The following is a 24,187-nucleotide window of genomic DNA, read 5'->3' on the forward strand; positions in this document are numbered from 1 at the left end:
CCCGGACTACCGTTGCGATTGCGGTGTAGGAATCGCGAATCGGTAGCCCGCCGGCAACAGACGGATGCCAGTGCCCCATATCACCGGCCGACCCGGCGGCTATGGCGAGCATGATACGGCCCCACTATGCCGGCACACGCCGCCGACCTTCCGCTTCGGATGATTTGTCACAAGCATTTATCACCCAGGTGAGTACGAGTTCTTGAGCGACGTCAGAATCCTGATTGAGTTGTTTGACCCGGTCTGCATTCACAACTCTCGCAGACACTCTCCCACCACCCCTCACTCCACAAGCAAATCACGGGGTCCCCCCCCACGTGATGCTGAAGGTCGTCAGCTCCGCCTGGCCTTTCATAACATCTTCTCTATCCATATTTTCCTTCGAGACTTCGTTCTGCACGCAGTTGAATATGCTCTCGATCTCGTGATGGCGGACCTGGAGCGAGAGGGTTTGGCTTCCTCGGCCACGGCGTGCATTCCCCCCCTCCTCCACGGGCGCCGAGAGCTTCCGGTCGTCACCGGCTCTTTAACAGCAGATCTTTACATCGTCTCTCTCAAATCGTTCTCCAGTTCTTCCAAAACTTCTTCAGTTTTCTTAAGCTTCGGATTCAGCTCTGGCTCCCGCGACGCACTGCTTGTGGCTTCATCAACGCCGGTGGCGGCTCAGGCTTGCTCTTCCGCGAGCTTTCTCCCCAAAGAGTGCTTCCCTTTCTGTATTTTTCTTAATAGTACAGAGACTGAAGTACCGCACCTTTTTCAAATTCTGCACGTGAGAAGTGGTTCCGTGTGTGCTGCCGCGCTCTTGACTCTGTCGCCTAAATGGCACCTGATCCTGCTATAGATTTGATGTATAGCATGGATTGGACGAAGGAATGGGTTCAATTTAGGCCACATTGACCTTCAGAGTTGACGGGTGACGTGCGTCCCAATACAATAGATCTTCAGCTTTCAACTGCGTGGATTTTTCATGCCTGAAATGCTCGATATGGACTAGTTAGTAAAACCCGACCAGCTGTGATTGGCGTCAAGAGGGACATCGGATCGGAACGACACCAACCCGTGTTTTCGTGAATACTTCAAGACTATTGAAAAAAAGAACTGTTCTCTTCCCGTTGTCTTCACAGAAATAACGCATGGGCAAACACTGAAACTGAACCGTCCAATTCATCTTTACACCCCATAGAGTCTTACCGTTTTCATCTCCTATCATGGCGATCCTTCTTGCACCCTACAACCCTTCGATGCAGCTGGGCTCTGGTACGCAGTGCTTGACTTTTGCTGCTTGTAGTGGTGAAAGTGGTCGGTTTTTGACTCGGTTCTAGGCTTCAACTCCTTCACGCAACAGCTCTGTATCAACAACGCCGTCATGCGGGGCCCAACCGTCGAAGCAAATGCAGAGAAAACTTTCAAGGGTCAAGCTCCGGAGATCACGTACAAGACCTCGGTCATTGAAAAAGTGACTGACATAACCAGTGCCATGGACGTAAGTTGACTTCATATGTCGTGAGGTGTGGTAGTCTTCTGGTACGCGATTTCTGACGCATTCCACTTAGATCAACCCTGCATTCTCCATCAAGTATGACACCTTCGATGCAAAGGGAAAGGGGGACTTCATCAACATCTCAAAGGTCAAAGAAAGCGATATTAGCTTCTTGGTGTCTATTACAGTTGTCAACGAGGTGGTGGAAGATTATTCCCTCACCAAGTTCGACCATATTCCCGACGTCAAGCCTGAGCACTTTGCCGAGGTGTACGGCGATAGCTTCATCTCTGGTGAGCGACCTCAGGCTTTAAAATCGCCTCCTATGCAGACTTGGGCTAACGAGTAAATGCTCTGCGACAGGATTTCAAGAGGGTGGCGAATTCACGGCTGTGATCTCAATCAAGGCCAAAGACAGGCAGAAGGCGTCCATCATCAAAGCTAGGTGGGTTTCGTCACTAATGACCGCAAATTTCTTGGCCATTTTTAACGGAGGGAAATACAGTGCTGCGACCTACTTCACCAAGGAGAAGTTTATCATGGACGCGGACGGCGAATCCAAGATGGACGATATGAGTCTCCTCGAAGAGAACGAGACGACCGTATCGGTGACATGGACAGGCGGTGGTCGGGAGTTCAAGCGTCGTATGACCTCCTCAAGGCCCCAACCGCAACCGAAGGCACCATACTGACAAGGAATGCTCGACATAGCCGAAGATGGTTGGACCTTTGAGACCATAAGGGCAGCAGCACTCAAGTTCCCAGACTTGGTTGCCCGGACCCCGACGAGGACAAAGGCAATCCTGACAAAATACTCGGCCTTGCAAAGCTTCCAGTCCGCCCTCGCCGCCGGCCAGAGCTTTATGGCCCTGATCCCGAGCTACGAGAAGGCTGAGGTTTACATCGCCATCCTTCAAGAGGCCTACATCGACTTGAAGATCATCGCCAAGAACCTCCAGGTCCTCTCCTTCAATGTTGATGCCGGGACGGAGGAGCTCGTCGAGTCGCCCGCAGCCCGCCGGCTGCGCGAGCAAGGTGGCAACGCTCACGGCGCCAAGGGCGAAGACAAGAACCAGGCCGCCGACTCGGACGACGACCTGCCCATCGTCACCGTCAAAAAGGATTCCAGCCGCGCAACGAGGCCTTACGAACCCAGCCTCGCGGGGCTCGAGGTGGCGCGTCGGGACGTGCGGGTCATGCTCAACCGCATCGTGGCCGAGGTCGACGCCATCACCCGGAAGCCCGAGCTTGCGGTGGACAAGACCAGGCCGTCTCCTTGTCCCTCCCCGTCCATGTTCAAGGAGCTGCTGCCCGAGTCGAGGCCTGTCCAGGACAGCGCCGGCGCGTTTGAAGTGAGCAGCAAGACAGCAGGGATTTGCTGGAAAGGTTAGGGCCACTATACGGCATTGAATGATGTAGGGGTAAACATTTGAAGCTCCTGTCTTTGTTGAGCATCTCTGCGGTCCCGTGTTCCTCATCAATCGCGTTCAAGACCACAAACCAATCCAATTCTCGTCTACATCTCGATCCTCTTGGGATAGGACCTCTTGGCGTGTCGTTGGCAGTCCCTTGTCTTGGTTTTGGGTTTGATTGCGTCCTTGATCAACGTGACCTCTCGCATGAACTTTGGATAAATGCACTCCGTCTGGCATGTCACTGTGTGATGAATGGCGCAAAAGTGGAACCACACTTGCAGTGCAGCAAATCCGGCTTATATAGGGCGTCTGCACCCATCACGACACACTGGTAGTAGCCGCCCAATAACCAACATTGAAGAAATAGGACGAAGACGCTTGGCATCGATAGTTGCCGACCTCGTTCAAAGCCCGTTGGCCAGGAGAGCTTACTCGGATGCGAGATGGGGTTGGACGCTTGTGGCCAGCTGAGCCTGATTCAACAACAAGTAAACCCTCCTCATGAAGAGTGGCATCGGAAGGCACAGCTCATCTCGTGACGCTGAGGCTTTATTCAACGAGAGGTGGATATAAAAAAACCGTTGCACAGGGGTGCCCTGGCTGTCCGACACATGTCGTGTAGAGCAAGACCCTCCTCCATGTCCACCAAGCACTTGTACTGCCGATTTTGATAGGCTTGTAGTAAAGTCTGCGAAACGGAAGCTCCACCTCCTGTCCACAACATTTCTCTATTGAAAAGTCTGCGCAAAAGTCATCAAGCAAATCCGATATGGTGTAGTGGCCAACATGATGCCCTCTCATCTCTTTGAGAGGTTAGGCATAGCCCCGAGTTCGATTCTCGGTTTCGGAACAATTCGATTCTTTTGCTCCGAGAGTCGTTTTTGTTACAATTAGATATCTTGCGTTGTTGTGAGGAATGTGTGAGAGTGAGAGTTGTGAGGTGCGTGAGGAGGGGAAGGATTCTTGATCAGTACGCCCATTTTTTACTGACAATAAATGGTTGTTTCAAGTTGCAGAATGTTTAATTTCCCATCGTTTTCAGACACCCATCCATCCGTCTCTTGACCTTCTACCATTGCTAATTATTCGACCTACACATTCATATGGGTTGCTTTCTTCGTAATTCCGTGTCAACCAACTCATGGGCGCATGCCGAAGATTATGACAAGTCAGTTACTGAAGTCGGCCAACGTATGCTTATTCACTCTAGACGTATCTCAGTAGTCAGGCATTGCTTTCAAGAACAGTCAAGCCCTTGACCAATTATGAAAGCAGTTACTTTCTCCATTCCTTGCAGTCTAAAATGCTGCTGCTCTTTCATTTTGATTCTGAATATCTTTGATGCGACAAAGAGGACGGCTCGTTGTCCCGAGAATCGCCCACGTCCCTATTGCCGACCTCCAGTCTGGTAGCAACACCCAGAGATTAATCCCAGCCAGCAAGATGAAATCGCCACCACAATCGCTTTTCCAGCAGTTGTTCTGGCCCAGCCAAACAACTTGGGCATAGATAGAGCGCAAGGGAGAGTGCCGCAACGGTCTCCCCCCGCCCGCCCTCACCTGGGTGAATATTGTCCCTTTGACTGCTCCGGTAAAGTGCTTCGTATCGAGGTTGAAGGAGGCTGACAGTTTGCATCGCTACGATACCGTCTTTGTCGAAGATGCCGTCGCTGCCATCGCCGAGATCCATCTTTCGCTCTGGATCCTTCGGCGCCTCATCGCGCCTCGTGGATCACGGACGTACGGACCGTCTTGAATATGGCCTCCTCGTCACTGGCTTCCGAGCGGCTCGTCCTCCGGTCCCGCCCACCCGTCAGACTCTCCGCATTGACCTCGGCCTTCCACTTCGCCTCGGAGCCGTAGGGCCGGTCACCCAACTCGAGCTCGTCAATGGTGTCAAAGTGCCTCCTCTTGGGCTGCGAGCTGCCAAAGGTGCGCAGTGCGTACCGCATGCCGCCCGAGCTGGCGCCGCCGGTCTTGTTGCCGCTCTCCCCGCGGCGGGAGGCGGCCGCCTCGCCGAGGATCTTGGGCGCCACGTGGTTGAGGAAGACGCGGAAGGTGGGCAGCGAGCCGCAGATGATGATGAGGTTGGCCTCGACGATGAGCCAGAGAGTTCCCTGGGCCAGGATGAAGGTCGTGTCGGCGTTCTTCAGGCTCGGGATCAGGATGACGAGGCGGGCGACGGCGGCGCCGAAGGTGATGAGACCCGTGCAGAACCAGGCGACGAGGGCGGCCTTCTGCTTCCACGACATCTGGAGGCGCAGGATGATGGGCAGCGGGAGGACGATGAGCAGGATGTCGGTGACGCCACCCATGATGGCCTGCAGCATGTACACGGGGGGCCGGTCGATGCAGTTCGTGCCGGTGTAGAGTCGGAGGTTCCATGCGGCTTCGATCGGGGTGCATGCGAACTGGACGGCGAACCAGACGGCGGTGAAGGCGGCGACGGTGATGAAGGATGTGAACAGCAGGGCGTATCGGTACCAGGTGACGGGCGACAGACGGTAGTAGAAGATGCAAAGCACAAGCTTGGCCAGGACTGTGCCTGGGATGACTGTCAGGGTCGTGGCATGGATGAGCTGCAAGCGTGCATACATCAGTATACGCATGTGGTTGCTCGATATTCTGGATTTGCGGGCATCTTACCGTCGTCTCCCATATGGCGTCGTCAACCGACATCTCCCAGATGTGGACTCCCAACACGCCTTGGTTCAGGCAGTGAAGGATGAGGCATTGTGCAGTCGTGGTCAGAACCCACGCAAGCACAATCATGTCTGTTTCTCAAGGTCAGCCGCGGTGGAAGTTGGGGAACTTCCTCTCAACGGGGGAGAACTGACAGTCATCGCTTCGCCATTTGCGCAGGATGAAGGACGCCGTGTAGACGCGCTGGGCCAGGAACAGGAGGGCGACCGCGAACTCGACGCCAAAGGCCCAGTAGCTCGCATTGATGGTCGCCGTGTCTTTGAACGGGTTGGTAAAGTTGACGTGGTAGTTCTCGGGTGGCGCCATCATCACCTCAACGCCGTCGACAACGGGGAACGCCATGTTGAGAGTCTACAGGGAGGCAGGCAGCTGTTGGGTTTCGTCTGTGAATGCGTTATGGGAGACCCTCCCACGCAGAGACAAGGACGCAGCGCCGAGAGATGTCTCGCTCAAGAACAACCAAAGACAGATAGAGTAATACACGACCGCTACGGTTGCTGGTAGAAGAAGACCGCTGAGCTCGTGCAAGTTCGAGAGGCCGGGGATCTATATCGTGCGGCCAGTCGATGCTGTCCAGTGCCGAGGGGCGTTGCAGGAGGTGTGATATACTGTATCATTCTCTACCGATGCAGAGTTTTTCAACCCTCAGAGTGGTGTAGGTAGATGAGGAGCGAAGGCTTTGACGGTCCCGGCTGCGGTGAAGGGGCGGGTTTGATGGGGGGTTGCAGCTCCAATTCTCCCCCTGGGAGAACTTCCACTGGGAATAATGCAACAACTCACGAGTCGGCAGTCAGGAGAGTGGCCTCCTGTTTGGGAAGACGGGCACTCCAAAAAGCAGAACTGGTCTAATTCGCCTCGGTGCTTCAGGCGTTTGGTTACTACAAGAACATAACACCTATCAACCGTTGAAACGTGCTCTACACCTCTGCTCTTTCTGTCGTTGCTCGGACGAGCCAACAACAGGCCTCGTTCTGCACGTCGAACTGGAATGACTCGAGTCGTTTGCCGTCAATCTTGCATTGTTGCCCAACCGTTGCCAAATGGTATAAGAAAGCCCGGCATTCAGGCCCGGGCCGGCAGATATGAGCGGAGAGGAAATGATCGCCTAATCCGCCAATAGGCTACATCCAGTTCCCGAGGATCAACAGTAGAAGCCGTTGGGCCCGCGGGTGCCGAGAACGGTAAACGTCAAGCTCCGGGGGCGTAGATGCCGATCTTCTTACCAACGCGGCATAGTCTCGCGGGGACCCTGGAGGGACAAGGAGAGTATTCCTCGATGGAGAAATTCTAACGAGCTGATGGGTCCTCTGGCTACGAGTCAGGGACGAGTTGAGCCCTCCATCTATCCAACAGAGGGCGGCATCTCGAGCACGGTCAACTTGGCAAAGTGGAATGATACTGCAACGGGGACGACGGAAAGGCATGGGCCATGATTCATGAAGGTAATCGGCCAGCATAGGCTTGAGCTAGGTGTGACGATTCGAAGCTATCCAACCGTTGGAGGGCGTGAGAATGTTGGAACCAAGTGGTGGTTGATCATACTTTGAGGCAGGACAGAGAGCTGTAGACTGGTAGAAAGGGGGAAGAGGGATTTCAAGGTGGGGTTGAAAATATCTCGAGGCTGAAAATGCTCACGAAAGTCCCAACCAGCCAGGCAATAGAGGAACAGGCGAGCCCTTCTGCCCTCGGGAATAGTCCGAGAACTTGTAAACCCACCATTCCCAAAAAGAACCCTCATACCAACTTTCCTTCGTGGTCGGGTGGCAGAGTTCCCTCGGAAGACTAGATTCACCGCCCTCCGTATTGGTCCTCCCACTCGACGAAGGAGACTCGCTGACCGACATGGCTGGGTAGAATCATGAAGGATGGGAGTAACCCCACGTTACCCTGGCCCAGCCACACTTCGGAATACCACTTCCTAGCCCATCGTTGCCAAATTCGTACGAGATGCCAGTCAAGGGAGGAACCGTCGCAATTTCGGATGTCATCCATGTCAAGAACCGGCACGTCTCCCGCGGTTACATGGCCCTCGTCTGTATTAGCTATTATACAACGATCGTCCACTCTTTTTTTCCCCCTGCCTGCTCCCTTCCAGGGAATGTTGTTTTGTTTCATCAACCTGCAACTCCTCGGTAACACCGGTACATCATGAGGTCTCTGGCTGTGGTCCTCGGCGCAGCAGCTGCTCTCGCCTCTCTATCTGAAGCCGCCTGCACCAACGCCATGTCCAACGCTTGCGTGAGATATCCCCCCCTCCCTAGCCTGTGAGGACCTGTATCTGACGCTCGTTGTTGGCTAACAGTCTGTCAATCACAGTGTGACGCCCTTGAGGCGGCCGGACTCAAGGTCCTTCGCCCGAGCACCGAGGCCTACGAGACTCGGGACACGTCGTACTTCTCCGTGTCGGCGCAGCTGAGCCCGTACTGCATCGTGCAGCCTACCTCTGCCGAGGAGGTTGCCCTGGCTATCGTCACCTTGAAGAAGACGCAATGTAACTGGGCTGTCCGTGGCGGAGGCCACATGACCTGGGCGGGTGCCTCGAACAGTAAGTAGCATGCCGCCGCTTATGGCTGCTGTCATAGCCCTTCCCCAACATGGCCTATGTGTAATGTACACTGCTGACTTGAATCTGTAACTTGTTATAGTTGACAAGGGCGTCACCCTTGACCTGGGTCTGATCAAGCAGGTCGAGTACTCGCCCGAGACGAAGATCGCCAGCATCGGCGCCGGAGCGCTCTGGCGCGACGTGTACTCGGCGCTCGAGCCGTTCGTAGTGACGGCGCCCGGCGGCCGCACCTCGACCGTCGGCGTCGCCGGCTTCCTCCTCGGCGGCGGCAACAACTTCTTCAGCTCCGAGGTCGGCCTCGGCTGCGACAACGTCGTCAACTTCCAGGTCGTCCTGGCCAGCGGCGACATCGTCGACGCCAACAGGGAGACGCACGCCGACCTGCACCGCGCGCTCAAGGGCGGCTCGGGCAACTTTGGCGTCGTCACGCGCGTCGACATGCAGACCGTCGGCACCGTCGAGCTCTGGGGCGGCCAGGTCGTCTACCCGCTCAACACGACGGAGCAGCACATCGCCGCCTACGTCAAGTGGGTGGACAACATCCCCAAGTACACAAAGGGCTCGGCCGTCACCTTCTGGGCGTACTCGCCCGGCGCGGGCACCGTCGTCTCGGCCGCCCTCCACGACACCTCCAACGCCGAGTGGGCGCCGGCCTACGACGACTTCCGGGCCATCGGCCCCAAGACCGCGGACACGCTGCGCCACGACAGCCACCTGAACATGACGGTCGAGCTCGAGGAGCCCACGGGCTACCGCCAGATCTGGATCACGCTGACGGGCAAGAACGACGCCCGCTTCATCCGGCGCGCCGTCGAGGCCCAGGCGCGGTTCATCGAGGGCTGGAAGGCGACCCAGGACGCCGACTTCCTCAACTACATCACCTTCCAGGCCATGCCGACGCTGCTCTTCCGCCACTCGGTCGACAAGGGCGGCAACGCGCTGGGCATGGACCGCGAGGGGGGCGACGCCATCCTGTTCCAGATGCAGCACATGGTCCGCTCCGCCGACGCCGAGAGGGAGGCCTGGACGCAGCTCGTCTCCATGCGGAGGGAGCTGAAGGACTACTACGTCGCCGAGGGCATCGACGTCGAGTGGGAGTACCTCGGGTACGCCGACGGCGCCCAGGACCCCCTGAGCACCTACGGCCCGAAGAACATCCAGCTGCTCAGGGATGTTGCGGCCAAGTACGACCCCGAGCAGGTTTTCCAGAAGAGGGTTCCCGGCGGCTTCAAGATCTCCAACGTTGCTTAGGCCCCTGGATCCCGGGACGATTTGGCCCCCTTTATGGGGGGTGGCACGAGTGTATCATGTGTAACTGGCAGCCTGTGAAGGAAGTGGTGAGCGGCCTTTGTGTAGTTTACTGTTCCAACAACGCCCCCAAGCGCTCCCATCGGCTGTTTTGAGGTGGAACTGAGATTAATGTAATGGCCTGGCTGTATCGGGGGTTTGGTTTGTTGGCAATCTGGGTTCTCATGAGTCTTATCCAGTCCCTCTCGGGACTGTTCTAGATTTGATAGTCCATCCATCTAACGGCGAACACGCAGCCTGCTCTCTAGTAGTGGAATCTTCAGGTTCAAGTATTTAAGTGCCCAGAACGATAAGCTTTAAATAGGGCACTGAATCGATCTTACGCCGGTCTCACCGGGCCTAAAGTATACTTCTCTGCGGTACAGCGTTCTGGGTTTCGGAGGCATATTTACAAAACTGGAGTTGAACCTCCAACCCAAAGCAGGGTCAGACAAACCCAATGTTTGAGACATGACATTGTTTCATTTGTAGAGAAATCGCAGCCTGTACTGTTGAACCCCGGATCCCTCTCACCAACATCCCTTCCCTCCATGGGGATGATTCTCCCTTCCTTAACTTGATGTTTGTCTCTACGCCTCCAAGCCCTCGGTCTCGACCTCGGCCTCGGCCTCATCCACCTCAAGACTCCGCCTTGGGGGCTTCCCTTTCGATTTCTGGGAGTTCTTGGAAGCCTGAGAATTCTTGGAAGCCTGAGAGTTCTTGGAAGCCTGAGAGGCTTTGGACGCCTTGGAGTCCTTGGACGCCTGGGAGTGGTACGACTTCAGCGAGTCCTCGCAGCCCTGGCCGCACTTGCCAGCATCCTTCTTCTTGTGGTTTGCGTCGTGCTTCGCCTTGGCCGCCGCGTCGTTGGCTCTGGCCTTGATGTCGAACTCTACCCTGACGATCGGCTCGACGGCGGCAGCGGCAGCGACGGCGGTGACGTTGCCGATCTCCGCGGTGGGTAGCGCGGTGACGACGCCGCTGACGGAGAGGGTGGATAGGAGGAGAGTGTTGAAGAAGCGCATTGTGTCGGGTTGTCTGACTTGAGCAGGAGAAGTGTTTTTTTGTTTTTCGGGGAAAGCTGGAAGAGAGACAAGGAGGACTTTGGGAAGGGCGGGAGGAAGCTTGATCTTGGAGGTTGAGGTTTGTTGCTGTCTGATAATGAGAGGAAAAGACGTGATGATAGCAAGGAAACAACTGAAGCTTTATACATTCACCTGATATGTCTCCGACCCTGCTGACCCTGCCGGCTTGAGAGGATGCTTATGCTACGCGGTATTCCCCGCCGGACAACAATACCCCCCCGGAGGCCTATGTTGTCTTGCTTCACCCGTAAGACAACAGAACCGCGACGCTGCCTGGCTGACGCGTACATTAAGTTAAGCTTCAATGAACCCAGCCGGCGGCTCGAATCGAGTCGAATCGAGGATAACATGGCCAAGGTCGATTCGGCATTGCAGAAATGGGTCTCGTAACCTGCGGCCTAGAGAAGAAACCAGCAGTTTGTGAAACGGAAACTCTCCCATAAGCTGGGATACATCAGCTTTACGGCGGCCGTTGCCACGCGGAGAGAGAGAGAGAGAGAGATGCGAGATGGTTGCCTCTCCGCTTTTTACTCTGCCTTTGCTCCAACATTTAGCCTCTAGTCTGTCCGTACTCTGTTTTATATGCCCTACTTTTCAAGTCATTTTGTTTGAGCATGCACCAGTAAGTACTGAACACGCCTCGGATTCGGCTTGTAGCACCCTGTTTTCTTGTCAGATACCACCCTGCACTCGTGACATCTGTGCAGTCGACGGGACATGATCAACAGACAACTTGTCGAGTCATCATCGGTCCGTCCAAGGTCAGCCTTGGCTCGCAAGACCGGCTGATCTGCGAACCTCCTCAGCGATCTGTCGCTGGCCAGGGGCAGCCTTGGACAGAAGTTGGATGTTCGAGTTCTCTCGGGGGGAAAGTGAGTTAATATCGAGCACGTACCTCGCCCAGTTGTTGCCGTCGCATCTCATCGCAAGGCGGGCGAACGTGTCTGCGCGCGGGAACATCAAAGCGGGAAACGACTCAGAGAAGAGGTGACTGGGCCAGTCTTTGGCAGAACCTGTTGAATCGAGGCCGGCAGAGATTCATGTTAGTAGTAGCTGAAGCCGAGTCTGACACGTTGAGGTTCTCGTTGGAGCCCGTGAGCATTGCCGTTTGGTCATGACTGATGCCATCCCTTGGATGGGAAAACGGCGTATGAGACGCCAAGGGACATGGCAATGATAGCATCAAGAGGAACGTTCGGTAAGGTTCAGGGGAACAAAACCTTCTGCGGTTTAAGGATTCCGCGGCGGGCTTGCTTTTCCATCCTGCACACCCCTGGACGCTGACTCTACCACTTTGGGCAGATCGGCCGTCTCATCTGCCATTGGAGCACGTTCTGTGTTTCAACTTCCGTCCCAGAAGACGGCTAGACTTCACAAGAGATCAGGTTCAGGTATTGCGGCAAGAAACGCTATTGACGCTATGGACACGGCATCTATACACACTGGCGTAAGAATCTCGAGGTGCGAAAGGAAGCTATGGGAGGAGAGCTATCGGAAGCAAATCCATTTAGTAGCCTCAAAATGAGAGGGCACGAGTCGGGTGGCCGAAAAGGGGATGTCGTCAGTATAGTCTCGTAATGTGGCCGTGGGTGAAGCTTAGACTTCCCGTACTTGTATTCGTTGTTAATCTCTCATCCTCTGGACTATGAGGGCGAGCCCTCGAAAGTCTGTCTATCTTCGCCCGGCGTCCTCCGAGGCCCGGGGAGGTGTATAGGTACGCAGCGGTCTTGTGCCGAGTTTGTATTGGTTTCCCTGTGTCCGGAAACCCTTTCCCGGATACCGTCCAAAAACTCTGGGGAGGGCATAATAATCCTTTCCATTATCGGCCAAGGCTGAAAAACTCTACGTATCCTCGCCCCTCGGTCTTCCCACACAGTCCCGTCGTACCGATCGGGCTGCAGAGGGCGCCCGGGCCGGTGAGACACAAACAGACCGAAGGCCGAGGGGGCGGAACGACAGCCTTGGTGGGGGGGGGGGGGAACACCATTCTCGCGAGCCTGGACAGCTGTTGGACGGCTGTATATTTCGCTGTTTTGCGCGGATGTTCACGCCCTGGCTACCTGGGTCTATGCGGACAAGGTGGCCCCCCTTGTAACGGACGAGGCCGTCGGCGACCTGGCTCCATGGCCCACGGCCCACGGTCCCTTTTTGTGCTGCCGAAGCTCAGCTTGACTGCTTTCAGCCTCGATTCTTGGGCCGGGATGGGCGAACAGGAAGGGGGGGGGGGGGGGGGGTGGGGTGCTGTGGCCGTCGCCGTGTCATGCTACGCAAGAGCAGGCGTCACGTTTACAAAGACGCAAGGCTGGAGGAAACCCCCATGTATTGATGCATGATGTTGTCGAACTTGGCTGGTTGATTATCGTCTGTACGTGAATCATGTAAATCATCATCCGACGGGCCGCGGACCCCACCAATGCAAGGCAAAGTTTGTGTTCCTGCGTCTAATGGGATTACCAGCATCGACCTAATGGTCAAGTGCAGGATGGGAGGGGACAAAAGAACCATGGCGGTTGGCGAGTTTGTTCCCGAATAGGGAATGGGCGGGCGCCAGACGGCCTTACACTTAACACAGAGACTCACACAGAGGCAATGATTCGTCTTCTTACAGTTGGTCTCTCTCACTCATGTGTCTCATGATGTGTCCAATCGGCGCGACGAGTGATGGTCGCGGCGGCCAAAAAGGATCCCCAGAAGCGTTACTTTACACGTTCTTTCGTCCGAGTTTGCTGGGTTAGGGACAGGAAACGGAGCATTCCAGAACATGCCGAAACTCGCTTCAATTTGCGCCGGGGGGGGGGGGGGGGGGGGGAGGGAAGTTTTTCGGCAGGGGAGATGTTGATAGACACACTTACAAGAATGATAAAGGTAGTCAGTCGGTCAGTCTCTACATGGTATTCCTATCTGCCGTCTATGGATTTCAGATTACTTTGATTAGCCTCAAGATCGGCGTAGGGATCTGGAAAAGGTCCTGCTGTTTTGTGTGCTGGAAACCCTTGCTTGAACGGAAAACTTAGAACCAGACTGAACCTGCTCTCCAACGACCGATTGGTCGTTTTACGGTGTTGCCTAAACCGAGGGGTTCATGACTCCTTTTCGCGTTCGCGGGAAAGGATGTTTGCGATGTATGTCCTGGGCAACGAAGCTGATAGACTTCGACAACCTGATTCTGTGACGCATTATCCCGGGAACTTAGAGAAGCATGTACGACTGCAGGTATCACGGGGCTCACGAGTTTATGTCATGCATGAATCAATCATGCTTTTGCAGCTTGATCCATCCAATCTGTCGGATTCTTGGCACTTTTGAATTTTAGCTTCTCTCAGGTGCTCGGACAGCGACGGAGTCAAAGGCCTCTCTCCTACGTGGGTGGATGTGGGAAACCTGGCTCATCTGACGGTGTGTGTGCCTGTGTGTAAAATAGTTGTGTACAATAGTTGCAGTAGTTGCTGCCCACGAACTGACTTGTGCCAACTGAGTGGATGGAGATGCCGACCCACGAAACTAAACAGAGAGAGAGAGAGTGAGGGTCAGTACAGCATATCCAACCTGAGCTGCCGAGGACTGATGTACTATGTACATCGTGGACAGGCCATGCGGAGTATAAACCGACCCATATTCTTGTTTTCACACACAGGGTTTCGATGATGCTGCAAGTGCGTCCAACCCGACATGGGTACGATGTCCAACGGTTGGTCACCAATGCACATTCCCTCGGCCAGAATTCCCTATTGTATTTAACCCCCTGGTAAGGTATAGAGACTTCGGATAAACAAAGAGTCACGTGATGATGCGTGAAATCCGAGAAGTTTCTTGGTCTACAGTTGTCGACGATCTTTACCCCTCCCTCTCCCTCTCCTAGGCCTACTCTCCCCTCTCCCCCCCCTCCCCTCATCTCTCTATGACGTGCGTGTGTCTCAGTTTGTTTGGCAACTTACGACACCGACGAGGTGGTTTGGCTTTTACCGACTAGAGGGAATACCGGTTGGTCGATCCCGACGGCGGCACGTCAAGAGGCGGTGGCGGGTGGGGTTGTCTATTCTTGGCTGGGGTCCGAAGAAGAAGAAGAAGAAGAAGAAGAAGAAGAAGAAGAAGAAGAAGAAGAAGAATGGGCTTGTCTCCCTGGCCACATGTGGGCAAAACGTTGACGCGCGGTGGGAGGAGAGCCAACAAGACGGACAAAGAAGCAGAACTGTTGATCCACCAGGGAGAGATGGAGGGATAAAGAGAGATAGAGAGAGGGAGGAGAGGATGCAGTCAGCGGCTGCGGCACAGCCCACGCTTGGGTCCTAACTTGTTGGACTCTCTCTCTCACATATGATGTACACATGCAGAGTCCACACGTGTATTGAAGTTGAAGTCAACAACACACCATACAAACACACACACACACACACACACAAACGCCGTTGATGACTCCAACCCCAACTCCAACTCACATCCCTTGTCCGCGTGGAGACGCCGAGGAGATGAGACAAGAGACTCGAACTAACCCCAAGACGAACACATCCGTCCCCATAGCCGATACCCAGCCCAACCAACCCTTACCCCATCTTGCTGCCCGTATCCATACAGACCCTTGCCCCTCCCATCCCATCCCCCCCAATGCCCATATATTCTTGCCCATGTCGGGCTTAGTCATTGCCATTTCGCCATTCATGGTTGGAACAATGTTTGTTTGCTCACTCTCTTGTCTCTCCTCACTCTCTCCACACCCCCCCTTCCCCCGTCTCTTTCTCTCTCTCTCTTTCTCAGCTAGATCGGTCTTAATACCCAGTCCCGACTCTCTCTCTCTCTCTCTCTCCCGCCCAGTTTTCCCTCCCTCCCCCCAAATAGTCCAGGACTGCTCCCCCCTTGTGGCCGTGTCAATTTCAACCTCGATGCGCCCATGTTTCTCCCCCATCTCGTCCCTCTCTCGTCCATGAAAACAAATTCCACCAAAAAGCTTGTCCCCCCGTGTTCTTCATGCCTTGCGACCCCCCCAGTCAGTCCGAGGTCTCACACACACAAGACGCTCATCCATCCCGCACCGAGATCCTTCACACGAACGGGGTCCCAAGAAAACGAAAGGGCGGTAGCAGTAACGTACCCGCATGATTGACAGAGAGTGAGTGCTGTTGCTCATCCAAGATCGTCATCATCCCCCTCCCACTCCGGGGGGAACCTGTGGATCTACCTGTACACCCATCGACCAGGGGAAAGCTGTTGATCCCTACTAAGAATCCTGCTGCTGCTGCTGCTGCTGCTGCTGCAAGCCGGTCCCTCAGGCGCGCGGCGGCCCCCTCACTGTGGCTCAGACAGTAGGAAGAAGTCAGCCAGCCATATCCCTCCCTCCCCTTTTGCCCTCTGGTAGTCTCACTTTGTACACCGTACGACGGACGTAACGGAACATCCCCCCTACCTTCGTGTTCTTCTTCTTATTCTCTCCCTCCCCTCACCCCCACGCTCCTTGTCATCCGCCCCCCTCCCCCCCAGTCCGTCTGGTGCCGGATGGGAGCCCCATGACCCGGTTCGACGCGCCCGACGCTCGCTTCGGATCATGGGCGAGAACCAGGGCGACGAGAACCAACAGAACGGAGAGGCGCGGCGGCACAGCGAGCCCGCCATCAAGCGCCGCCGCATCACCAAGGCCTGCGACTTTTGCCACCGCCGCGGCAGGAAATGCAAGCCCGTGCCCGAAGGGACCGGTGCCGGTGCCGGTGCGAGTCCCGGCGGCACGCCGAGCTGCCTGACGTGCATCGAACACGGCGCGACGTGCACGTGGAACCGCGTCGCCGCCAAGAGGGGCGTCAAGTCCAAGACGTCGCCGTCGTCGTCGGTCAACAACAGCGGCAGCCACAAGCAGACGTACTCCTGTGACGACGGCGACGGTGACGGCGACGGCGAGAGGTGGTTCTACGACGAGAGCCGCCACGGCAGCCGGGGCCTCGTCTCGCGCCTCATTGCCATCTTTTTCGATACGGTATATCCAGTGTGCGTATCTCCTCCTCTCCATCTCCTTCACCTCCTCCCCTCGATCTCCTCCTCCTCCTCCTCCTCCTCCTCCTCCTCCTCTTTCACCTCCTGGTCTTCTCTCTCCTCTTCATCTTCATCTACATCTCCTTCATGCTATCTCGAGTGAACGAAGCACCATCCATCCTTCAGGACTGACATATCCGCTCAGATTCCCCTTCTTCGACGAGGCCTCCCTCCTCCGAGAGTGGGACAGCACCAGCCTGTCGTCGAGCCGGGCCTCGTTCGCACGCCTCATGGCCATCTGCGCCCTCAGCTCGTGCCACGTCCGGGACGGCGCCGTCTTCGACCCGGCGGCGGCGCCGGCCCCGCTCCGGCCGGAGCACCACCGGGCGTACATGGAAGACGCCCAGCGCGCGGTGCCGGAGAGCAACCGCGACATCGGCGGCGGCGAAGCCTTCGACTACCTCCAGGTGCTCGGCACGCTGTCGCTGGCGGCGACGCAGCTCAAGGACGACCCCCTCTTCCACGAGTGCATGGGGCGGTACCACACGCTGGTCGCCCAGCACACCTTTCACTTCGAGACGCGCTGGCCGGCGCACCTGACGTACCCGGAGAAGCACGTCCGGCGCCAGTTTTTCTGGTCCATGTACCGCCTCGAGGTCCACGCCGCCCTCATCGACGGCCACGTCATCCGCTGCCCGGAGCTGCAGTGCGCCGTCGCCTACCCGCAGCAGGTCGACGGCCTCGCCGGCATCATCGACGCCTCGGCGCAGACGGAGAAGACGCGCTTCCGCCGCGGCAGCTGGCTCACGGGCTGGAACTACATCACCGACCTGTACCGCGTGCTGGAGCACGTCATCGTGCGCATGCGCAAGGACCGGCTCAAGGCGCTGGACCGCGGCCCCATCGAACACGAGCCGCTGATGCCCCCGATCGACGGTCTGCTCGAGAAGGTGCTGGAGAAGAAGGGCAACCTGCCGCCGTACGCCACGCACGCGTTCCCGGCGTCTCACGACGTCGAGGCGAACCTGTGCGGGTTCCAGGTGGCCAACATAGCGTGTACCTTCCAGGTGAGGCGTCTATGGTGTGTGCTCATATACCTATATGTATATACATGCATGAATAACCATACATGTATATATGTTTATGGGTAGATGAGTCTATGAGAAATAATCCTAGCTAATCCCCCCCCCCCTCCAGCTGCTCCGGATGGCCGCCTTTGCCTGCCACGACAAGTTCGAGGAAGCCTGCGGCGCCGCTCTTGAACTGATACAGGAGATCACCGCCGTGCCCGTGGAATACCTGCGCGCAATAGGCAACCCAATGGTGCGGACTGCCCCCATCTCTCGCTCGGCCTGATCTTATCAAAGCTAACTTGGGACTCACTCTTAGCTACAAGAGCTGGCCGGCGTCGCTCACCTGCTGAGCAGCTTCATCACGCGGCAGCTGATCGACTGGCAGTACTACAAGCTCCGTGAAGTCATGTAAGTTGATATTGATAGTCGGAACACCACCCTCTGTGCTCCCTTATAACCCCCAGGAGTCTGTCTGACCAAATGCAGGGCGTCCATGGCAACCTTCCTCCAAAGCCTCGCTCCCTCGCTCCCGTCGGCCAGCCTGGCCGGTGCGAGGATCTTCCAGTACATACACAAACTGGAGGAGATACTCGTGCGACAGAGCCAGCCAGCACCACCGGCGGCCGTTGCTCCCATCGTACACCCTCCCACCTCGGAGATGGTCCGAGAACCGGGGGCTTTGGGTCTGATGCCGCAGCAACAGCAACAGCAACTGCAGCAGCAGCAGCAACAACAACAACAACAACAACAACAACAGCAACAGCAACAACAACCACATCAACAACATCCACATCATCAACCACATCCAAATCGACAACCACATCCTCACCTCCCGCCGCAGCAAGGCTTGCTCGAGCAGTACGCGCTGCCCAACACGGCGTTTTACAACTTCCAGACGGACTTTATCGGGAACATGTGGACCAACGCGTTCAACGATTCGGCCGAGATTGACTGGGCCAGCGCCATTGAGAGCTGGGGGACCACTTGACGGGGCGTCGACCTCGAGGCCCATGCCCGCTATTCTGCTTTAATATATCTGCAAAACATGAGACGTGATTTCCGTCTCGTGACTTTATTAGTCTATCTTATTATCATCATCAATCATATACAGACAGGTAAAACGTGTCTCCTTGTCAGCAGAGGACCTGCTCGCTGTTGCTCGTTACCTCGGTGCTTTGAACGGCGCATATGCTCTTCATCTTCACGTCCTCCGTCCGTGATACTGCTCCCGTTTCCAGTGTAGCCTTTGTCTCCCCGACGAGCCGTGACAACAAGTCGATCCCGGCCCGGACCCCGTCGACAGTCCGGATGTCCGGCGGGAGGGCTCGCAAGATGTCCCCTTCCAGAGCCGTCATGCCGGCGCAGCCGAGGATGATGCTCGTCGCCTCGTCGTCGATCAACGGCCTTGCGCACGCCACGATCCGATCGACGACGACATGCCGCTCTAGACTCTCCAGCTCAAGAGGCCCGAGCCCCGTCGGCGCCACGCCGGCCGAGGCCCCGCCGAACCCGAGATCTGCGACGGAGGCAGTCAACGGCGGGCCCCATGCCCGCGACGTGGTGACGATGCCGAACCGCCCGCCGGCTTCCGTCGCCTCCCGCAGCGCGGCGTGGAAGATGCCCGTGACGAAGGGGACGACGCCGAAGCCGACGGTGCCGGTGCCGGCGCCGAACAGCTCGCGCAGGGCGTGGACGAGCGGGTGGTCCGAGAAGCAGCAGACCAGCACGCCGTCGGGGGGCTCATGGGCGGCGATGTGCGCGATGACGCGCGGGAGCATGGCGCGCGTCGACTGCTCGGCCTGGGCGGCGTTCTCGATGCAGGGCGGGCAGTCGGCGAGGCCGCGGCCGTCGAGAAAGGATATCTCGAGGCCGGGAGACGATGACGGCGACGATGACGGTGATGGTGAGCCGTAGGCGCGACGGAGGTCGTCCGTCATGCGTGTCGTGGAGATGGGGACGATGCAGAGCAGCCTCGTCGGACGCCCGGCGGGGGCCATGCTGTGAGATGTAAGAGAGGAAAGGGGGGGAGGGACTCGGGCTTTATGGGAGAATCATGAGAAACTTATGAAGCATGGTGGCGAGCCGGGATAGAATAGAGAGAGGGGGGGCCCTTTGAGATGGGGGAGAAAGACGAAGAGAGTAACACGAGAGAGAGAGACTGTCCGTTTTCAGCAGCGAATTCAACCGCCCCTCGGCCGATTCAACAGCTTAGCCGCCCGTCTCCCCCCTCTCCCTTCTCCCCTCTCCCTCTCCCTCTCCCACGTTGACTCGGGTGTTTTCGTTTGTACTAGGGAATTAAGCTATGTGCATGGCGCCGTCGAATGCACATCTTCCCGTCATCTCGGCACTTGAGATGCACGGCTCGTACGATTCGAGGCCCCCCTCTTTGTTAGGTGAAATATTGTAGGGGATTTTGAGGGGGGAGGGGAGGGGGGATTACCGCAAGGGGAAGAGTTCGTTCAAAACCTTGACGTAAACATCCATGGCTGTATATGCAGGCCGAGGCGTTGCCGGAGGAGGCGGACGAGAGTCCGATGCGGAGGCACGACGGACTAACACGGTGTGGATGGCGGTGGAGATGTCATATGGATCGAATGGGATAAATAAGAATGAGCATAAAGTCATCATGACGAGATGGACGCCCTCACTTTCCCCTTTTCTCTACATATTCTTCCGTGGGTGTGATGATCCTTCGTGGTCCAAGACACATACTTATACATATACAGAGACTCACTTACACACCACACTTACACTCTCACACACTTACGCTCCTGGGACTAACATCTACCCATCAGATGCCTCTTCCAACGAAAGATGAGAAACCAAAAAAACTCGCTCGCTTACAAACAGGATGAATGAATAAACGACAACGCTACACACACCGTTCATCTCTTCTCCCCCCTCATGCTCCCCCCTTCTACGCTATCTTGTCCTCGCCCACCTCGGCCGAGGCCTTGGACGGCGTCTGCTCCCGGCCGTCGAGCACCTGCACCCCCGTCGTCTCGGCCGGCCCAAAGGTGCCAAAGTAGTCGGCATCGTCCACGGCGCGCGGGTCCTCGACGGGGAACGCGCCGTGCAGGAGCCAGTACGTCGCGCCGGCCAGCGTGCACCCCAGCGGCCAGGCGAGGTAGTACAGGTGAGACCAGCCCGCCACCTCGACGGCCGGGTCCCTCACGCGCTGCACGAAGCCCGGCAGCAGACAGAAGGTGCCCAGCGTCCAGGAGACGGCGGCGCGCCAGTTGACGCCGCCGCGGAACCAGTAGACGCTCCCGGGCGTGGCCTCGTACAGGTGCGTCAGCTTGAGGCGGCGGGCGCGCACGAGGTAGTAGTCGGCGAACATGACGCCCGTCATGGAGCCGAGGAAGACGCCGTAGCCGCCCATGACGGTCAGGAACTTGCTCGCGCCGTTCATCAGCTGCCACGGCTGCATGACGAAGGCGAGGGCCGCCGTCAGGTAGCCGCCGCGGCGCAGGTTGAAGAAGCGCGGCAGCAGGGCCGACAGGTCGATGCCGTTGGACAGCGCGTTCTCGGCGACGGCGATGCCGAGCTGGGCCAGGATGAAGGCCAGGCTCGCGAAGAAGACGGCGGCCCTCGCGCCGGGCGAGTGGCCGTAGTGCGCCTGCAGGGCGTCGAGGAAGCGGTAGGGCTCCCACACGAGCGTGCCGTGGGTGCCCGGGAACAGCTGGGCGGCGCACGAGGTGCAGACGATGCCGGCGAGGGCGACGAAGATGGTGTTGAAGGGCACGAAGAGCAGCTGCGAGACGAGCTGGTCGCGCGGCCGCCGGGCGAAGCGGGTGAAGTCGGACTGGCTGAAGATGTGCGTGCTGATGCCGCCGATGTTGGTGCACACGCCCAGCGCCAGCATCCAGCCGAGCCGGGCGCCCCGGGCCTGCTCGACGCCGGCCGTCGCCGTGATGTCGGAGACCATCGGCCCCGCGCCGCCGGCCGTGGCGACGCACCACACGAGCAGCGCGAGGACGGTCGGGATGACGGTGCAGGCGGCGACGGCGAAGGGCACGTGGTAGCGCTCTGGGCGGACGTAGATGAGCGGCAGACAGAGAAGGGAGAAGAGGATGAAGCCGACAAAGTCGGCGGTCGTCATGGTGCCGTCGGCCAGCGGCGTGTTGAGGCTCTGGCTGAAGGAGGGCGCCATGGACGAGATGAAGGTCCGCACGCACTGGCCGCCCCAGTAGACCTGGGTCGAGTACCAGATGAAGGAGAGCACGATGCGCTGGACGAGCGGGAACAGGGCGCCGCGCATGCCCCAGCTGGCCTTTTGGAGGATGGAGAAGCCGATGTGCCACTTGGCCCCCGGGGCGCCGGCGAGCACGCAGATGACGCCGACGATGCAGTGGCCGACGACGACGGTCAGCATGGCCTGCCAGACGTTGAGGCCGAGGGCGATGAGCGAGGAGCCTGTCGTCCAGCCGCCGATGTTGAAGGAGCCCGTGACGACCCAGAGGCCGACGAACTGCCACGGCCCATAGGTGCGGCGGTGCGGCGGGAGCGGCCGGGTGTCGCGGTTCATGTAGGCCGTCGTGGCCACGTCCGTCTCGCGGGCGACCTGCACGCGCCGGACGAGGGCCGTCAACCCGCCGGCCATGATGGTCTTGGAGGGTGTTGGTGTTGGTGATGGTGTTGTTGGCGCTGGAGTTGGTGTTGGAGTTGGTGTTGGAGTCGGTGTTAGTATTGGTGTGTTGGAGTCGGTGTTAGTATTGGTGTATTGGTGTATTGGTGTATTGGTGTTCAGGTACCGTGGCTACCGTAGCTACCGTCGTATCAGCGGCGGCGCTCCGGATGCGCCCCCGTCGTGATGGACAAGACCGGACCTGGGGGCGGTCAAGGGGGAGGGTTGGGGAGAGGAGGGGGAGGGATGAGACCGGCCGGGAGGCACGACGTCAGTCACTAATAGAGACCTAGACCGGGATATGGACAACTTGACAGGTAGGGCGAGAACAAAAAGAGGCCGACGCTACACCAAACTCGTCCCGGGGAGAGGAGGAGGCGGAGGCGGAGGGGGGAGGGGAGAGACCGAAACTGGCTTTCTTTCTCCGTTTAGACTCCGTTTAGACTGCGACGACTGCGACGTAGCTCGGAAGCTTAGATGGATAGTGGGCACACCACACGGATCGACGAGGGTTCAAAACTCTGGCCGGTTTCGCAGGACGGGAGCGAGTCGTGGTGGCATGGGTATGGGGGTTATGAGTGGATGGGTATGGGAATTTGGGAATATGAGGATATGAGAATGTGAGAATATGGGATTGTGGGAATGTGAGAAAAGAGTAGAGTAGAGTCTGATGGTTCCTCCTCTTGTCAGTCCACAGTGTAATACGTCCCTGGAGATGATATATATATATTTGAAAGAAAATCATTCTCTCTCATCTTCTCCCTCTTCCCCCCTCCCTCTATCTCGCCCTGCCTGTCTTTTTCTCTCATTCTCCCTCTTTCCCCTCTCTTCTAACAGGGAACCATATCTAGCATGGCAGCAGGAAGAGGCACAGGAGATGACATGTCGTGGCGGCGGCGGCGACGGCGGCGACAGCGGCGAGCAGCAACATGAGCACACACACACACAGAGCGAGAGAGAGAGAGAACGACATGGGGGAGGGAAACGAGAAAACGAGGACCAGGCTTACCAGATACGGTGTTCCCTACATGAGGTGGATGCGCTTGGCTGGCCAGAAACAAGCCCACGATGGGCGGAGTGCAGGGTCAGCTCACCGACTGTCGGGATAGTCGGGGGGAGATGGGGTTCGGGCATGGTCGCCGTGGTCCTGGGCGCGGCAGACATCCCAGGCGTTTCCAGGCGTTTGAAACAGGACGCGGCATCCATCGTCCATCCACCCATGATCCATCCATCCTTCAGCCGCAGAAGGTCCGTCACTTGTCAGACTGGTCAGTCAAGCCAGACGTCTTCATGGGGTGTGTGTGTGTGTGTGTGTGTGTGTGTGAGTGTATGTGTAATAGTTGCGCCATATGCAGTCACTGCAGTCACTGCAGTCATTACAATCACTGCAATTGTGAGGAGAGAGCGCCCAGCCAAAGCCTCATGCGTAATTGCCTGGTTCCATGAGGTTGGAAACCCCTCTCTCGCGGTCCCCTTGGTCCTCTTGGTCCCGTCGGAGCCCTCGTGGCCCCCGGGGAGTGTCCCCGAAGAGACCCAAATTTACGGGCTGAGAGCCATGCTGCGCACACACACAAGTTTGCAGCGGTGACGATGATCACCCCCGCCCAGACGAGGATAGGGCAGAGAAGACCTCCAGGGGGTTGTGACCAGGTACTCGGTAAGGAGAAGAGGGGCTGACGGAAGGGGAGAAGACAAGGATGGGTGGATGGGTGGGTTTTGGAGAAGAGAGGAGAGGAGAGAGAGAGAGTTGGAAGACAAGGGGGGAAGAAGACAGGGGGGGAGACAAGAGGGAGGGGAGAGACAGACAAGAGACAGAGAGTGTGAGGAGAGTCCGAGAGACGACGGATCGGGATTCGGGAACAACTCGACAGGGTTCGGGATCCTCTTTTTTCCTTCTGGACTTTGCCCCGAAGCCTCCAACAACCCAACCCGCTCGCTCTTTGCAGGCTGCACCTTTTTCTTGTTTGCTCCTTTGTCTGGACTCTGGCTGGACGAGT

At 57.3% G+C, this 24,187-nt stretch overlaps 8 protein-coding genes across 8 annotated transcripts; 3 read left to right on the forward strand and 5 right to left on the reverse strand.

The window, feature by feature from the left end:
* Positions 1–1,208: 1,208 nt before the first annotated feature.
* On the forward strand, positions 1,209–2,871 carry CH63R_12069 (uncharacterized protein; the record flags this gene model as incomplete). Its single annotated transcript, XM_018307043.1, has 5 exons — positions 1,209–1,257; positions 1,323–1,483; positions 1,554–1,773; positions 1,844–2,125; positions 2,177–2,871. 5 exons carry the CDS (start codon positions 1,209–1,211, stop codon positions 2,869–2,871), a joined length of 1,407 nt encoding a protein of 468 aa, XP_018153884.1.
* A 1,449-nt stretch (positions 2,872–4,320) lies between these two features.
* On the reverse strand, positions 4,321–5,939 carry CH63R_12070 (Integral membrane protein; the record flags this gene model as incomplete). The annotated part of the gene is made up of 4 exons (XM_018307044.1): positions 4,321–4,592; positions 4,639–5,473; positions 5,541–5,668; positions 5,732–5,939. The coding sequence occupies 4 exons, from the start codon at positions 5,937–5,939 to the stop codon at positions 4,321–4,323; spliced, it is 1,443 nt and encodes a 480-aa protein (XP_018153885.1).
* Positions 5,940–7,745: 1,806 nt separating this feature from the next.
* On the forward strand, positions 7,746–9,414 carry CH63R_12071 (6-hydroxy-D-nicotine oxidase; the record flags this gene model as incomplete). Its single annotated transcript, XM_018307045.1, has 3 exons — positions 7,746–7,835; positions 7,914–8,142; positions 8,243–9,414. The coding sequence occupies 3 exons, from the start codon at positions 7,746–7,748 to the stop codon at positions 9,412–9,414; spliced, it is 1,491 nt and encodes a 496-aa protein (XP_018153886.1).
* A 626-nt stretch (positions 9,415–10,040) lies between these two features.
* CH63R_12072 (uncharacterized protein) lies at positions 10,041–10,475 on the reverse strand (the record flags this gene model as incomplete). The annotated part of the gene is made up of 1 exon (XM_018307046.1): positions 10,041–10,475. The coding sequence occupies one exon, from the start codon at positions 10,473–10,475 to the stop codon at positions 10,041–10,043; it is 435 nt and encodes a 144-aa protein (XP_018153887.1).
* Positions 10,476–10,829: 354 nt separating this feature from the next.
* Positions 10,830–11,495, reverse strand: CH63R_12073 (uncharacterized protein; the record flags this gene model as incomplete). Its single annotated transcript, XM_018307047.1, has 2 exons — positions 10,830–11,067; positions 11,431–11,495. The coding sequence occupies 2 exons, from the start codon at positions 11,493–11,495 to the stop codon at positions 10,830–10,832; spliced, it is 303 nt and encodes a 100-aa protein (XP_018153888.1).
* A 4,576-nt stretch (positions 11,496–16,071) lies between these two features.
* Positions 16,072–18,551, forward strand: CH63R_12074 (C6 transcription factor; the record flags this gene model as incomplete). The annotated part of the gene is made up of 5 exons (XM_018307048.1): positions 16,072–16,505; positions 16,696–17,557; positions 17,688–17,813; positions 17,880–17,971; positions 18,050–18,551. 5 exons carry the CDS (start codon positions 16,072–16,074, stop codon positions 18,549–18,551), a joined length of 2,016 nt encoding a protein of 671 aa, XP_018153889.1.
* A 145-nt stretch (positions 18,552–18,696) lies between these two features.
* On the reverse strand, positions 18,697–19,560 carry CH63R_12075 (Asp/Glu/Hydantoin racemase; the record flags this gene model as incomplete). The annotated part of the gene is made up of 1 exon (XM_018307049.1): positions 18,697–19,560. The coding sequence occupies one exon, from the start codon at positions 19,558–19,560 to the stop codon at positions 18,697–18,699; it is 864 nt and encodes a 287-aa protein (XP_018153890.1).
* Positions 19,561–20,480: 920 nt separating this feature from the next.
* CH63R_12076 (NCS1 nucleoside transporter) lies at positions 20,481–22,166 on the reverse strand (the record flags this gene model as incomplete). The annotated part of the gene is made up of 1 exon (XM_018307050.1): positions 20,481–22,166. One exon carries the CDS (start codon positions 22,164–22,166, stop codon positions 20,481–20,483), a length of 1,686 nt encoding a protein of 561 aa, XP_018153891.1.
* Positions 22,167–24,187: the final 2,021 nt, after the last annotated feature.

This window comes from Colletotrichum higginsianum, chromosome 8 (assembly GCF_001672515.1).
Source record: "Colletotrichum higginsianum IMI 349063 chromosome 8, whole genome shotgun sequence".
Lineage (NCBI taxonomy): Eukaryota > Fungi > Ascomycota > Sordariomycetes > Glomerellales > Glomerellaceae > Colletotrichum > Colletotrichum higginsianum.